This window comes from Platichthys flesus, chromosome 16, assembly GCF_949316205.1.
Source record: "Platichthys flesus chromosome 16, fPlaFle2.1, whole genome shotgun sequence".
Classification (NCBI taxonomy): Eukaryota; Metazoa; Chordata; class Actinopteri; order Pleuronectiformes; family Pleuronectidae; genus Platichthys; species Platichthys flesus.
The window spans coordinates 10,217,272-10,234,889 of NC_084960.1; the positions used below are offsets into that span (position 1 = coordinate 10,217,272).

Here is a 17,618-nt window from a genome sequence, read left to right on the forward strand (position 1 = left end):
AGACAATTTTTGGGACTATGAGCCCCACTCAAGAGAACACAGGTGTATAAACTGCATTGGCATTCATCTGTTTTAACTCACGTCTTGTACTCAGCAGCTGTATCAGCCCATCCTCAAACTAGCGCTGCAATTCATCATAATGACACTGCTCTACTCCAATGTGTTGTCACAAAGGATGGGGCGTGTCCTTTTGTATGGAAAGACTGATATATTGTGCACCATAACACTCATGTCATTAACAGAAAGTTTGTTTCGGCTTCGACAGGACGTCTCTCTGGTTTGTTTCAGAACCCGGCACTGTGTTTGTTTGTGTGTGTCTGTGTGTGTGTGTGTGTGTGTTTGTGTTTGCTTCTGGGACCCACCTGGACGCTGCAGGAGACGACGAGCGTTGCCAAAAGGAGGAACAGCCGTGACATCCCTTTTTCCTGCTGTTGGTGCTGGGAGGGGAAATTGCAGGATGGGGAAGAGTTTTCACCTCATAAGGGGGCTTATCTACGCACACCACACTGCCTGCATGACACAGAGACACACAATCCATCAAAGCTCATAACAAACACACAAGTTATTACCTCAGCTGGGCCCGGCGGAACCAGAGGACCAAACCAGGTAAAAAGGCTGGGTCATATATCTATCGCACTTCAGTTACACCAAGAGCTGAGGGCATGCAGAGGTAACACAAAGAGAAAATGTTAGTGTGACTTTGAATGTAGAAATTCTTCCTTATTAGAAAGATTAAAAAAATTATCTTGATCAGGTCAATACGCATCAAGGCCATGGCAACAGGCACAGAGGTATATAGGTGAACGGTGCATAAGATGAACGACCCAGAAGCACGTTGTCTAGAGCTTCAAGAGAAGAGCCCAAAACCTCCAGGAAACACTGTTTGTGCCTTCGGTCAGACCGCGGTGGCTTCGGCAGGACTGCACTCACTCAGTGAATCACAGTTGGCTGCTGTCCACCCTCATCTTAAATCCTGTGGGTGTTTTGGTTGAGCGTATGTCAGTGTGTGCCAGAGGTCACTCACCTGCGCATCGATCGGTGCCGCAAAGCTCCCCGCGGGAGATTCGCTCGAAGCGGGAGAACGGAACGAAATCTGAAACGTTTCTGCAAAAAACACCTTGACCGTGGAAACATTTTTGGCTAAAACGTTTCAAATTCCATTCCGTTCCAGTCTCATGGCGGGGGGGAGGAGGGACTCGAGCTGGTCCGTTTTTGGGGGTTTTCTTTTGGTTTACCGGGGACGTGGTGTTTGCCCAGGAGATAAGAGCGCAGTGTGTGTCAGGAGGACAGATGTCTGTGATGTCGAAATCAAAGACCTCTCTCAGTCTGGGTTTTTACTGATCATGTCAACAAGCTCATGAAGTCTCGGCTGCGAACGACGCCCAGTAGCTTTCGGTCCCAGTCTAAACGTCTGCTCTATAGATTACAAAACTCTATGGGGCTGACTTCAGATCATATCGCAAACAAACAGCCTTACTGTCTAAATGGCCTGTTCAGCGTAATGACCAGGATGCAGTAACCATTAGCTATAGTACATAGTGACTGATTGCCCCCGCCGGCGCCCCAGGGATCGGAGATACTCCTGTCAAGTCTGACATCAGATCAGTGTTGGTCCAGCTGAGATCACAGAAATGACTTTCCTGCCCTAGACACCGTCAGACGCACAGAAGCCCCAGCTCTTCCTGGCAAAATAAGAGGCTTGCAACAAACAAACATGTGAAACACCCCCACTGTTACGGCTCATTATTATTATTTAACTTATGCCAACCACATCTTCATGTGAAACTGACGCACGCTTCACGCAAAGTGGCAAGAAAACAGGTCGGATGTTAATTTCCTCCATTTCAAAGAAGACACACAGATCAGCTCTTACCAAGGAAAGTGATCGGGCATCGTTCTGAGAGTGAATCATGTTCAAGCATGAGTCCGAGCTGAGAACCGAGGCTGACACACGTGTGGCCGAGCACATGGTCCTGCTGACGGCACAAGTGTTTTCCAAGGGTTGCCCTCCTCTCTCTTTCCCTCTCTCTCTCTCTCACACACACACACACACACACACCAGCCGGTCCGCCTGCGACAATTTCTGCAACTTAGCACCAAGTAGAAGCAATGATTAACCCGATTCAGAGTGGAGGGAGAGAGAAACGGGGAGAGAGGGGGAATGCCAAAGTGAGAGAGAGAAATATGGAGAAGAAAAAGAACAACAGTTTCTCAGCTCTGTCCTGGCCCCTGACCCCAGTTGTATGTCCCAACAATAGGAACCCCGGCCAGTACATATTTGTAGTAGTTCACACGTAGGTTTGAGGACAGCAGACCTTGCAGTATGTTTCTAGGAGCACAACGGGAAACAGATAAAAATGATGGAAGAGATTCAACATTCAGCATAAAATGTTGAATTGTTTAATCCTTTACTCCAAACTGTTCCTTCCTCTTCACCTCCGTCAAATCTACAAAATCTTCACATCCCAGTTGTGCCAGTGCTCTGCACTGATGCATCTGCATCATTTCAGCTGAGACATCACTGCATGCCCGGCAGCTGAGCACAAAATCAGGCTTTCCCTAGAATGAACACGCGTTCCTCAAAAACAGCACAAAGTTGCCACAACGGGGGATTATTAAAAAGACGCACCCCGGAGCCATGCGCTCGTTCAGCTCTCACGCTTTATCTGCACGGATTTGTCACTAACAATATGTGTGCTCACACGTTAGACACAGGGCGATGGGAATCACATCGGCCTTTAGGTGGAAGCAGCGGGAGTAGAAGTAATGTGATTGTAGGTGCGAGGTTTGGCTTGTGTATTCTGCCATTATGGTATCCGGGCGGACTCGCTCCCCCTGTGGATCCAGACCGAGGGAGGTGCTCTGGAACACGCGTCGCATTCCGGGAAATAACCCGGAGCTTTTCTCACTGTTGCGGCACATCTGATTTAGGAGGTGTCACACCGGCAGAACCAGAGGGACCTCTTCGTTTGTTTGAGCTTGTTTCCTAACAAGCTACAGAGAAATGCTTCTCTTCCTATGGATGTGTCCAATGTTACAACGATGATCTACCGTTGTTGCTTTGCCTTGGATCTTTTTATTGATACTTGTGAAATAATAAAAATGTTAAACAACAGTTCCATGGTCATCGCTGCTTCAGATTGAAAGGACAGACATTTTTGTTTGAATAATACATTTTATTTTATTTTTGCTTGTGTAAAAAATAGAATAAAAAAGAACACAATGACAATCGCAAATGAATGACGGCAATTCCCTGTGCTCTGTGTTCAAGTGCATGTCGGACCGTTCGCTACAATGGACACTAACAAATACTGTTGTTTGCTGGAGAGTACTAACCTTTCATTTGATTACACTGTCTCACAAATAAAATTACAAAAGGGTGAGCGTGCGTGCATGAATGCGGGGGCGGGGGGGGGGGGGGGGGGGGGGGGGGGGAGAGAGGGAGCGACCGGGCTTCAAAAACAATCCTCTTGGAAAACACAATAACTGTCCGGCTCAGAGAAAAAGGCCCCTGAGCAGCGATCTATCACGCTGCAACTTTTCCAGATGCAGAGGTTCTGGCGATTGTTAAGACAAAGTCCTGCTGCCATCTTCTTTGAGGCCAAAGTGCATCTATAAAAGCAACGTCCACTAATCCGGCTTTGTTTCAGAACAGAGACCTCAATCGAGTAGATTATCATTAATGTGAATATGCAGCCCAGCTTCGACTGAAGCCAAAGCATGTGTGCCCCTGGGCTGTCGATGTTTCTCTGAGCATGACACTGCTGTACGACAGCATCACTGTCTGCGTACTGGGGGTGAGGCAGAGTTCAGAGGAGACGCCCTGTGACCCTGCAGCTGCAGAGATTATAGGACATCGCTTAAACGTGGGCGATGCATGCCTCATGAGTAACCTGATCTTCATTCAGACAGAACCCTAATCTGTAAGTGTGTAAATGCTTCATCAATATATCATCTCCTCTGTGGGACTCTCCAGCAAATGTCCAACTCAGCAAACATGGATAATTTTTTTTCTTCAGTACGTGATATCTCAAGCTATATGGGTTTTTCTTCAAAAAAAAAAGTAGAACAACATAGCACAAAGAGATTTCCATTACATGGGAGAATATGATTGAGGTCATGGCAACGCAGCAGTTTAATATCTACATGACTAAACAGGAAATCAACCAAAAGCTTCCTGCTGATGTCCTACTTCACCAAAAGTCATCGTCAGCGTATCACGAAGAGAAGCAGATCTGTTTGATTTGAGGTTGCTGCACAAAAATGTGAACAGAAGCACCTGGGTTCTGTCTGTGATGGAAAGTCCGTCCGCTGTAAAGATTAAAAATACTCGAATCAAAGAGGAAGCTTTTCCTCAACTGACTTCTTTCTGGAAAGTGTCCTAAACGTACATTGACTCATTGAGCATCATAGTGCATAATTATAACAGGATGTGTCTGTAGAATGATAAATAATCTGGATCTTTGTTTTTGTCTTCTTCTGAAAAATTTAGATCTGGGGCCTTTATCCTTCATTATACTGTGGATCAGTGTGATTTAATGGAAATGGCTTTTCTCTCACCCATCTCCTGATACTGTTTCCTTTCTTTCTGCGGGATTCTTCAAGTGAGACGGAAGGATTTCTGTGATTCTACGTGAATCTAGAAGAAAAGCTTCCTATTCTGAGAGTCTATGGTCACGATCTGAAGAATACTACTGATGTTGTTGATGGCTGGAAAGCATTTTTACTTCCCAAATGTATTCTAGCCACTCTGTAGTAATAAGAAATGCATTGTCACACGGAAAACACAGCTTAACACTCCCCTAAAATTCCTTCAGGCCGCACCACACTTCACACACTCATAGATACCAGTAACCTGAATGTGCCTGTTCTTTTCATCAAGATCCATGAACTATTTCCTGGGGAAAATGGGGAAAATGTTCCCACACACCACATCCTTCCACCAAATTTCAGGGGAAGTAGGTTTTTTTATTATTTTGCTAACAAACGATCATAACCTCTATCCTGGGGTACTGAACATAAATGCACATGGAGAGCTGAGCAAGCTACATTTTTCCCCCCGTCAAAACATGGCGTTCACTCCTCACTCGCTCACAACCAATTACCCATCCTCAGTGGGGTTGTAGCCTAAATTGGTCAGTGTCTGTCAGTGGGATTTAGTTGTCGGGTCTGCTGCATGTGTTAGGGGACACGACACGCACAAACAGCTCGGCTAATTGTTTGCTGCCTGCTGGCGTTTCACTGCGGTTTGGATAAAAAAGGGTGAAGTCTGAGGTGGTGCTCTGTCGCTCCCACACACGTCCACATTTTTACACTTCTCCATGGTGCAGTGAATATGGTAATTTTGATTCAATCAAGGAAGTGCCCCTCTTTCCGCAACGGAAAAATATTCCACATTATGCACACATTACGAAGATGTGCTCCAACAAATTCTTGGGACATTGGACTAAATATGCAAGTCAAATATGTCAGCCGGAACACTGCATAATATTTTCTCAATGCTTCCCACTTGATTATATGTTCCAAAAAATCTGCTTTTTTACAGGGAAATTCACGGCCGCTGGAAAATAATGAAGTATTTCAAGTATTTCTCTGCCCACAATTTCTAACTTCTCCAACTTCTGTAAAAATACAGGGAATCAGTAAAGTGTTTGATTATTCATCACCCAGAGTTATTTTCTCTGCAGGGAGGAAAAACAGTGTTTACAGCCTCCACTCAGAATGGAAAGGTTCTTTTGCTCTGGCCGACATCCTTGTCACACTCTTTATATTGTTTGACATGGACTTGAAAGGGACATGGTTGTGTATTTGTAAACATGAAAGTGGCGCTGCCAACATTGCATGGAGCACCACTTAAGCATTTATTTTACCAAACGAGAAAATTGAATATTCTATAGCCATTTGAAATTCATGAGCAATTTTTCTATTTTCCGATCATCGTGCAAGAGAAACAATAAAAACCAATGGCGTGGTCAAAGTTTTCATATCGACGTTTAAGGTGGATTGATCGAAAAAGATACGGGAAAAGATTCCACCTTAAATGTTGCCTGCTGCTTTTGAGTAACGCAGTGAATTAGATGTTTTCCAGTGATCTTTGGTAAATAATTGAAGATGAATCGACCGAAAAACATAATTTAATTAATTTACTCATGACTGTTTCTTTCTTTCTTTCCTGCAATACGAGCCAAACCTAAAGAGTCTGCATTGGTGCGTTCGAGTACTCAATTAAATTACGCGTCATCTCGGTTTCGACACAAAAACCCATAACACGGATGATCGAACGCGTGTGATATGGAAAGATATAAGGAAAAGCCTCAGAAGGAGTGATTCAGATTTCAGCAGCTGGGGGATGCGTCTGACCTGAGAGCTGCTCAAAGTGTTTGTCAGCGGAGCGGTTCAGAGGGCTTCGCCGACCCAGCTGCTGGAGGCTGTGATCCTCTCCTCGCTGTCCATCGTCCATGTGTGTTTTTGGCAAACATTCACATTTCCCATTCAGAGGGCACATGTGATGAACGTGGGAGGAAAACTATGACAAACAGCGGAGATGCACCTGTAGTGTGTGAGAGCGAGTGTATTGGCTTTACTGTGGTTTACGTGAGCATGTGTGTGGGAAGTGTTTAGAAGTTCCATGCACTCTTTCATGAGTTGAGTTGGACGTTTGCACTGTACCTGCTCCCCACAGGGAGTTACCATGTTCACCATCCCACACTTTCTGCTGCATTCATGACTCTTTTCGTTGTTTTCAGATATTTTTCCCTGAAATTATCCAGAGGGGCTGTATGTGAGAACGCAAATGTCCGAGAGATAGTTTCTGTGGACTCTCTCCTCCTGGACCACATATCGAACACACAACGGATGCAAAAACGAAAAATAGGAAAAAGAAAACAAATATCCCCGGATAAAAAAGTGGAGCTATACACGAAGATGACACCAGGGAAGATGTGAGGAGAACTTTTGGTGAAGAGGACAGACGCCAGTGTTGATAATTCTCCAGACATCCTCCGGACGTCATGTCTGAAGACGATGTCAACTTGGAGACACATCTCAATTATTCACCTATTTCATCAATAAACTGTCTTCTGCAAGTCCGAGGTTTAGAGATGGAATGTGTTCCTCCCTCCAAATCCTACATCATCCGGCCTCATGTGTTTATTCCAGTTGATACACACTCTCAAGAGTTGGCTCCTGCGTCACTTTCCTCGCAAGATCATTTATTTAATGGTGCAGCCGAGATCGTGCACTTTATCACACAATCGTCCAAATGTCCATTACACAGAGCACACTGCTCTTCAAGAGAGGATGTGTTAATCATGAGCCGAGGCGGTCCGATCACACCTCCCGAAAAACAGGAGGTTTCCAACTGGGCCACAGCCTCTGACCATGAAAGAATGAGGCTGAGATTTCAAACCTCATTTTGAGACAATAGTATGATTAGAGCCCAGCAGGCGCAGCAAAGAGCGGGGACCCCCGTCGTTCTGCAGTTAGCGTCTGTGGTCTCCGCTTGGCGGTAGCTAAAAGCTTATTTGACTGTCGTGCTTTGCTGAAATTCACTGACCCAGCTGGCTCAGAGATGAAGGGGAAAGAACTTGAGAAAATATCACTTCATCGCTCTGTGCAGCTCTCTCTGTCTCTCTGCTAATCCACCTGCTCCGAGTGCAGAGCTTGTGTTTGGTTTAGATCTCCGTAGCCATGGAGTTGGCCTGTGCAGCGTCCCACACTGCTGGAAACAGGGGTCACGCATGTGGTAAAACACATGTGAAGTCTTTACAGCACAGGTCTGGAATCTCACACCAAGAAACGTCTGAATCGCAACAGATAGCATCGATAAGTCAGTTGTCTCATAAGCAAAACCCACTTCAACATCAATATGAAGATTATATATAACCCTGAACCAATTGAGCTCCAACTTCTTTCAAGTAAAGCTTTACAAATTCAACCGGGCAAAAAATCTAAACCAGTAAAATGTGACTGTATATTTCCACAAAAAAAACACAACAGCATCATGAGACCCTAAAGAAGAAAGGAGAGGCGGTGGACTAGTGGCAGAAACTTGGACTATGGGCAGAGAAGGTCTCTGGTTCGACTCCACGGAGAGACAACAAAAGACGAACCTGGATTGATCTGTCCAAAGATCCAAGAGGATTCTCCCTGCCCTATCTAGTGCCCCTGAGCAAGGCACCTTACTCCCCCAACATCTGCTCCCTGGGTGCCGTACATGGTCGCTCACTGCTCTGTGTGTCCTCCACCAGATGGGTTAAAAGCAGAGGTTAAATTTCCCTACAATTGTGTGCCTGTGCATGTCTGTGCATGTGTTTGGGACAAATAAATGTATCTTAATCTTAATCTTAAGAACTGCTCCACGGTTTCAGCCGTCTGTGCATTAACATTAACACGCTCTGAGCTGTGCCGAATCAGAATGGGACGGCTGCGCAGTTTGTGAGGCGTCAACAGCCTTTTCACCAAAGAATGTGATTTGATCAAATGGCTAAACATGTAAACTGTGCTCCACCAAGGGATTGACGGAGCGACGCTGCTCTCCTTTCATTAAAAAATTAGGATCAAGACAAGAAGAAGAACGTCTCTGTCAAAGTCCACGCCTCCTCTCTCTCTTTGGATTCGAGATCAGCGGCTTTTTCTTAAGATGCTCTGACAGAGAACAACTTCACTTGGTCCGGATAAGAGCTGGAGTTCAGGGACGGGAGCTGCTGTCTGACAAACAAACACTGTTATCAGAGACATGAGCCCACGATAAAGACGCCTAATTAAATCACATGGGAACAGAAAACTTTTACACACACACACACAAAGCGTGGAATAACAAAACATACCAGAAGTCTCAAATCTGCCAACTTCAAACATCCACTATCAACACTTTGAAGGGGAAGTTGACAACAGGATTCTTGCGCTAATGCGATCGCCCATGATTAATGTGTGCGTGTCTGTGTGTGTGTGTGTGCAGACCGTGATGGGCCTGTGAGAAATACCATAAATAGAAATGAGGAAATGAGAACTGAGGCTCATGAACAAAACAAACGGTAGAGGAAGAGACGGATAGAGAGCGACAGAAGGAGAGGAGATCGACTGATTACCCAAGTGATATTCCCAATACGCTTCGATTCACACACAGGAAACACACCTGTGGGAGCCGTGTGCAGCCTCCTCACATGGTGTTTAATACGTGTTTATATATCTGTCTGTGTGCGGCAGGGGAGCTGACACAGGCCGCTCCTGCACTGCACTCAGCGATGTTTAATGTTTATGAGGTAACTCCAAATAGAGCGGCTGAATTATTAAGGCACTGGGTTATCCCTATACCATGTTTCAACTATCTTGTATCCGCACCGCGCTATTGTGCAGTGGATCGTGGCAGGCAGTGTTTATGGGTAGTAATCCCCCCCGAGCTCATCTACGCTTCTCTCCACCGTCGGCCTGGCATTCACCAAACACTTTGAGGTTTGTCACACGGCGTGGCACCGCTCTCTGGATCCCATACATAGATATGCAGGGTCTCTTAAACCTTATTTAGGCAGGCGGTTTAGCTCGGCATGGGGGGGTGGGGGGGGTGTGGGGGGACCCAAACATTTACATCTGGGAGAGGACGTGTTGGACTGTGTGTGTGCTCAGCAGGAGAAACGCAGACTTGCAACATGTGAAAAATGCAGTTAACCCTGAAAAGCTGTTCAGCAGTCACGGTGCGGTGAGTCATGGGAGTTTATACGTCCTCTGCATTCTTTAGCTTCTTCAAACACTCCACACATCTCCTCCTGGGCCTCAGATAGAAGAGAAGCACAATACTTCAGGGACATCTTATATATAGATGATAAATGAAAGGCAATATACCGTAGAGAAAACATGCTTATAACAATGTTATAATATATTCATTACATAAATACATATAATAAATTTACAATGTTGTTGTCTCTGCTTAGATAGATAGATAGATTATTTTATTCATCCCCGAAGGGAAATTAACAGCTTTGTTAATAAGTGTTCATGAAACGATTAAACATCTGATACAGAGAGTGACTCACATGTGTTGTGAGAACTAAACTATGTTCATTACAATGACAACAAGTGTTCAGTCAGAGTCAGATGCATCTTTATGGCACCTTAACGTGACATTTTATGTGTTTTTGTGTGTTTGTTATAATCTAGAGTATCAGGTTTTGGTTAAACACCATTTACGGGCTGAGTGCATCGCTGGTTCTGATCTTTTTCTGTGTGATTTGTTGATAAGAACAATGAGCTGAAGTAAAAGCAGCCTTATCTGTTAATTTCAGAGACGGGGATATGATTTAGGACTTTGCTCAGCCAGATTCTATCGACCTCCTACTTTATGACCTTCAGGCTGCAACGGTGATTCAGGAAGAGATATTACTGTAATGAGTGTGTGTGTGAGTGTGTGTGTGTTTGTGCAGCAGTTACCTAAACAAATTGTGAGGTTGAAGTTCCTCAAAGCTCAAATTACTGTATCGAAAAACATGAATCATTATGAGAGCTTTAAAACCTCTTTATGCTTATGTTGTACAAAATAATGAGTAGATGCTGATGATGGATATCTCAGTAATCAGGCGTCCACAAGGTCTAAGGTTGTAAGTCGTCACGTCTTGATCTCTCTCGGCTCCTGCTGGTCGGGCCCCTGCTTTTCTTTAATCGCTCATATTCCTCATCTGCGTTATCTCACTTCATTACCTCCTCTTAGCGTCTGTCTCATCCTTCATCTAAATGAGCTTGATTCCCTGGTTGCTATACTACTTGGCAGAGGAAGGCGTAACGGCCTGCTCCATCATGTCAGCTTTGTGCGATTTACGCTCTGCCTCTCTCAGACACATGGATACACACACAAACATACACCCGCTGCAGGATGATTACAGACGCTCCAAGCCTTCATCATGTAAACTGGGCCTCAAGTGCGCTGTGATGCTCCCAAATTGATTTTACTTCCGACTTCGCTGCCATTTGTGTTTTTTCATGTGGGTTCCGAACCGACCTGACAAAGACTCCTTCTTGCGACATGAAAGCAAAAGTGTGTTTAAGCTCAACACCAGTTGTGAGGCGCTGGAAGAACTTGTTAATCCGCTACGAGCTGCACAGAAAAAAGGCACAGTCGGCCTCAAGTGTCATTTATTCTCCCGTGACGAGCTGTAGGGGTTCACTAACTGCCACTGACCCCACTTATGAACGAATCCACCATCCAAACAGTCCGGGTCCCTAAAGCAGATGTTATCTCCAGGCATAAATCAGTGTGCTGCAGCCTGAGGCACAGTCAACAGCCAAAACACAGAGCTGCTCCATGAACGTGAACCGTATCTCTGTCGAATGCTTTCTGGCCGGGCAGTTTTAATTTCAATCATTCCATCAAGCAGGGCGAGACTGATGCAGTGAGGAGAAGTTTACAGACTGTAGAATCACATGTCGCGTGTAACTTGGCCGAGGAGAGCTGACGTGCACTGTGCAGCATCATCATCTCTTCAGCTTTCACGAGCAAAGTGTTGGTGCAAGGTAAACGCGAGAATAACGAGTCACGCAACGGCGAGCGGCAGAAAGGGCGAGGTAAGCACAGCGCCGCGCTGGATGTCGGGGTAATACAGGGTCAAGGAAGTGAAGAAGAATAAATGTGGAGCCCGCAGAATGTTCTCGTCATAACGCTGCTGGAGTAAAACACACTCCATCGAATATCTGTACATAGAACTGGAACTAATAATTAATGATTTTCTTCGATAATCACAGACTTTAAAATGTCAGCAAACGAAAGGTCATCATAGAATTCGGGTTTTCAATTGTCTTTTAAAAGACACACACACACAGCCGAGAATATTCAGATTCATGAGGCAAACATCTTTTTATTTGAAGCAAAGAACTGAAAATGCATGTTTTTCAGTTTGACTTTTACTTTCATTAAACAACATCCTGACATTTACCGGTACTTCTTTGTGAATTTCAAAGAAACAAATGAAAAATCCATCAAGCAAAAAAGGCAAAAGTTTCTATGCATCAAATGATCTATTTCAAACAGTTTTACAGCAGTCCAACCCAGTCAGTGTTTACTGTGCAGTGTACAGTGAGCACTGTACAGCTGCAGTTATGTCAGCCTGCAGTAACACGCCTGTCGGAAACCTTCAGTTGGCCGTGTAATGCAGGTAATGTAATCAGCAAACAGAGACTAATTAGGCAGTAAAACAGGAGAGCACACAAGTATCTGAATGCACAGAGACAAGCACACATGCTCTTTCATCTCTATCCTTGTGAGGACCAGCTACCGACTCCGTTCACTCCCAAACAAACACGAACCAAAGCATCCAAACCAGCTCATCCCTGCAGGCTGTAAAAAAACGAAAATTATCCAAAACCTTTTAGCTCATGATGTCAGAGGGTCTCAAACTGGCTCGGACAGAGACAGAAGGATCCATTCACAGAAACGCCGTGCGCAGAGACAACACACTACAGCTGACGTTGATCATTCTCCGAGTTCTTCAACCTCGTAGCCGGGAAGAGTTTCTTGTTCCGATTAGAATTCTTGCATCGTCTACAACATTCAGCGTACTCACACTTCAGCCAGGAAGCCGGATAGTGTTGTCTTTACACATCAGCCCGCTCCGTTACTGACCTGATGATCTGATCACACTCAGTCCTGTACTCGCTACATGTCGCGTGGTTAAAAAAACGATTGTCGTACCCAAACCTTCTCAGCTCGATCTAAGCACCAAAACTGCTTTATGACCAATCGCCTGTCGTAAAAACGCAAAGAGGCAGCGGAGCCCGAGTGCTTTAAAGCAGAAAAAACAAACCTTTCACTCTGGGACAGGTAAACTGATGAGTGTGTGGACTTAAAATTTGGAATACACATAACGTGACCTACAATTTTCAGGTAAAAAGCGAATTTAACCCCTTAAAGGCTCTTACACACTCACCCCACAATCACTTATGAATATATCTACTTGACAGCTTCTGTAATGAAATGGAAAACCTGATTTCACTTAGAGAGATTGAAAAGGGGAACACAAAGATAAGAGGGATTTTAAAGATTGGTGGATTCATTTGAATGTTTGTCCTCCACTTGTTCCGTTCGCAGGTGACTTCTGTTGAGCCGCAGAAAGAGCCGCTGGATGGATATATGAGGCCGTCCTGAGCTTCTGAAAGAAAGGACCCTCAGCAGAGGCCCGTGGAGCATGAATAATACTCCATAGCAGCAGTGTGTTAGTGTGGGATGAATATTTGATGTGTTTAGTGTATGACAACGTGGCTCGGCGTAGGGAGAGGAGCCTGGTTAATGGCAGGGGAGGAGGAGATGAGGTCTGACAGGAGAGAGCTGCGCAGCCGAGGTGACGGCATGAATCACCGCGCTCAGACACGAAGTGGACCACAGGCAGGTGAGGAGGGGTCGTGGAAGCAAACATGAAATCCCTGACATTACTCAGTTGTGCGAGCTCTCACACGGCATACGATGAAATGCCAGCAGATGATTCAACGTATAGAGAAAATCATCTGTCGGTTGTGTGAATCCTCACCTCGAGGGTTCGGTAACCTGTGACCGCCAAGAACAATATGTTTTCATCCGTGTTTGTTTGTAGATAAATTGGCAGTTCCAGAATGTTCTTCTTTCCAATTTGATTTACACTGTATCCCACAGACTATATTCACTCTATGTGGGAATGGCCGTGACGAATACACAGAGTGAAATAAAAGCCATTTGTGTCTGTGAACAACTGCAGCTGAAACTATGAGGTCTGACTTTCTCTGTGGATGGTAACAACTTTATGGACGAAAGCGCACGTGGCAGGTAGAGCTGCACACAGCTGTACGATGCAGCACCGGAGCAAAGCTACAGGATAGAGATCTCCAGATAATGAGTGTCAGGGTGACATAAGCTAGTTGAGTAAGTATAAATTATCTTGACCTGTGTAAATTATTCCATGCTAGCATTTTATCATGACATGCCTAGAAAGCTCCAGTGTTTGTAGGGATTGTTGCTTTATTACTAAAACTGAACTTTGTTGGTCTGTTGTTGTGACGGCCCAAAGCGTGAGTGAGTTTGTGTTCCACGGAGATGGAGGTCAATGTCTCCTGCTGTGTACACAGGACCTCCAGCCGGTCAAAAACACGCTGACATCAGCCGTCTCTTCGGTGACGCAAGAGGGCATGTTGTTTTTCAACTCCCACTGACAATCGGCACCACTGAAGAGTCAAGAGAAAGGCGCCATTCATCGAAAAAGGTGACACAGGCCCAAAAACGCTCCTCTGGAAGATATTACTCTCACAGTGTCTGGAATTCAACAAGTGAAGAAAGGTTTACCTGTCACAGCGCCAACAGCAGGCAGCTCTGCAGACGTCTCGAGATAAATGTTACTCTCCTAATTGTCCACCCGTGTTTTCTGCAGCTCAGGAAACTTGCAGTGATCAGCAAGTTCTAACCACAAGGAACTTGGAGATTGTCTTTCGTGCTTTTACTTTGTCTCAGCTGGATTCAACTCTCTCTTCACCTTCCGGAGCCAAGAACGTTTGCATAAATTACAGCGTGTCCAAACAGCAGCAGCCGGACTCACAGAGAGCGTAGAACTCCAACTGTAGCTCCTCTGCATAGTTAATGATTTTTAAGGCCTATTAGAGATCTTTTGACACCAACTGTGCCAGAGACAAGACCCTACCCACTATATCACAGTCCCAACTGATAACCAGAGGTGACTGGGACTTTTCTGTGAGGGCTCCTGTCAGTTAGACAGTCCCTGAGGAGATCCGTCTGTCTGTTCTTAACCTCTTTTAAACCCTTGAAGACACGTTTTTATACGTGTGTTTTCTCCTAGTTCTGATCTTACTGACTATTTTAAAATTTTATAGTGATTTAAACTCTTTTCTCATCTGTATCAGATCTTTTCTTGTTAGTGCTCTAAGGCTTTGTGATGCTCAAATAGCTTTTAAATGTTTTCTATTGTTCTCCTATAATTTTTCTTTTTCAAATGTACTATATGAATAAATAACCATTATTTGTGTTTGTCCTCCTAAACACATCCAGCTCTATTGCCCGAGATTAAGAAGTTGAGGTAGAAGCATTACGGAAATTCACTTACACAGAAGAAGTTTCATTAACAGTATCATATGAGATCAATTTTAGAGACCGTTTCTTCTCCACATCTGTAAAACAGAGTATTTTCATTATTATTCAGTATTTCTATGTTCCTATGAATTATTTCTATGAATAATACAGTAATTACACATTATTGTGAATGTGAGTCTCGGAAAAAGGCAGGTGTGTCCCCGTGGTGGGAATACACTCCACTCGGCTGGATACTGTACACGCTGCAGCAGCTCATCACGGCTGAACGGCACTCACTCTACAGAGAGGGGAAATGGATGTGTATCAAAATTCACGTAGAGCACTCCCTCTGTGGTTTCATCTTTTCTTCTTTTTTTTCAGGAGACATTTTGGCACGTTTTCTGGTGGAGGTCTACTGGCCAAGCCTAAAGCTCCATGATAACAAGTACTCACGTTCAATTTCGTGAGCAACGTTTCAGAGGGACGCGATGTTTGGGGAGTTGAGTATGTGAGAATTTTATTTTTATACTCAATTTTTTCTCAATTTTTTCTCCCCACTTGTCTTATCACGTTCTACCACCAGAGCCTTTCTCTGAGCTCCTAACACAAAGACCTTGTTTGCAGCACAACACACAACACTGATTACATTTTTTCCACATTCTTTCATTTGGAAACACAATAACATATAGTCGCCTGGGGACAACAAATCTGAATGAAGATGTGGTTAAATGAATCAGCGGCTAGAGGCTATTTTTCGGTGGAAATTACAATATTGTGAAAACAACACGCTTCACTTCGCACTCTAGATGCATGTTCAGCAAGTTGTATTGTACACGTCATTATCAAATCTGTTGTTGTTTTTTTGTGTTTTTTATCCCTGTGTGTCATTTATAGCTTTATATATTTTTTATTTTATATACTTGATGGACGATTACAGATATAAAGGTGCAGGACACAACTTTCTGTCCTCAAAACTTAATCTTTGCAAAAAATTCACATTTCCAGTTGCAAACGTAGGACAAACCTTTTCCCTCTGAAGTGAGCGACTGGGCCAGAATTCACAGATCATTTATTTTGCGGCCGGGGAAGAGGTTTCGAATGGACAGCGTGCGACCCAAAGGCCACGGAAAAAAAAGACATGGCTGAGAGAGTTTCCAGTCGAGCGGTCGCCGAGATAAACCAACTGTTGTTTGTGCTCTGTACTGTGATAATAGGCTGTGTTGGGGAGCAAAAGAAGCAACACTTGACCCTCGACCCACGCACATTACGGGGGAGGAGGGGGAGTATTTATAGTGCCGCGCCGATGTGGCTCTGAGCAAACACAGAATGGCTCGATACTGTTACCTCCTCCAGGGTTTACATCGCAGTTCAGAGAAAAGCAAAACCTTGTTGTGTTCTTTTATCCTTCCAAACGCTTTGAAGCGCCTCTGCTGGTATCGATTCTCCCGCGATACATCTCCGTTGCACCGGTCTGCACCTTTCCGTGGAAATTGACTTCCCCCCCGTCACACACTGACCGAGTTGTGAGCCGTGCACGAGCAGCCGTCGCCACCCTTCACAACTTTGATCCGCAACTTGACCCGTGGAGACCCCCCGATCAGGGCACGTGCCGCGGCCCCCTGTCCGGCCCCGGTAGGCTGGTCATTAGAGAGTAATCATATAAGCCACACTGAGCCTGATCGTGTGATTCATCTTTTCAGCACAAGACAGCGCAAGTGATGTGTTCCCATTACCACAACCCACTGACTTCTCTCCGGCCAGCGTGAGTTATCGGAGACTTCACATTTTATTCCAGTCACGACCTCCTGAGTAAAGCTGCGTATCTCAGTCGATCTACACGCAAACTCTGATTGGGTTTAATGGGCAGGTTGGATGTTTCAGTGCAGCTATTTAAGAGATACCCCGAGAAGGGAGGTTGAGTATGAACATATGGGAGCGAGTCCTAAGTCATTATTCCACCACATCTGTTGAGCTGAATATCAAAAGGACTCCTTGGATCTCGCTCTCATAACCTGCTCATTTCATACAATCAAGAGTGTAGACAGATCAATATCGATTTCAATTTATTCATTTAAAACAAAAACTCTCACATCAGAAAAATCTGCATGAAAGAAACAGTTGGAGATAATTTCTTTTTTTTAAAGAAGTTTAAGAATTTTATTTTTAATCAAACAGTGATATACATCTTTTATAGCAAAATGTATTTGATTAAATCCTGGTAAACCTGCTAAAATAAGGCGATTAACTCCTTTCCCGTTGCCTGTAGAGAAGTTTTTCCTCTATAATTCTTTTCTGTGGTGCGTCATGTCCGACGTCACCACCGCACCAACAACTGAGGCGCTCTCCCTCAGCGTGTTCACCCTGGTGTCACTTTTCCATCACTGTCGATTGGAGCTGATAAAAAAACGGTGTCTAGTGCAGAGTCATTTGACCCGGGAGTGAAAACTGATTGTATCCATTCCCTCTGCAGACAAAAGCCAGATGTCAGTGGATGTCAGTGGGTTTTTTTGGACTGGAGGAAATGGACATATGGTGAAGACAGACAGGAAACAGGGAGAGATGATCAGACTGACATGCGGCACATAGT

General features: G+C 44.7%; 1 protein-coding gene across 3 annotated transcripts in view; it reads right to left on the reverse strand.

The window, feature by feature from the left end:
• The window catches only part of gcgra (glucagon receptor a), a 36,316-nt gene that overhangs the window by 11,233 nt on the left and 7,465 nt on the right, over positions 1–17,618 (reverse strand). Inside the window, exons 1-2 of one of the 3 annotated variants that reach the window (XM_062407409.1) lie at positions 1,874–2,042; positions 363–510 (exon numbers count right to left, since the gene is read on the reverse strand). In XM_062407409.1, the coding sequence (XP_062263393.1) occupies positions 363–416 (54 nt within the window). In that variant the 5' untranslated portion in view covers positions 417–510; positions 1,874–2,042. Of the gene's footprint in view, positions 1–362; positions 511–1,024; positions 1,112–1,873; positions 2,043–17,618 lie in introns of those variants that run through there. The other 2 variants (XM_062407410.1, XM_062407408.1) reach the window with 2 other exon arrangements.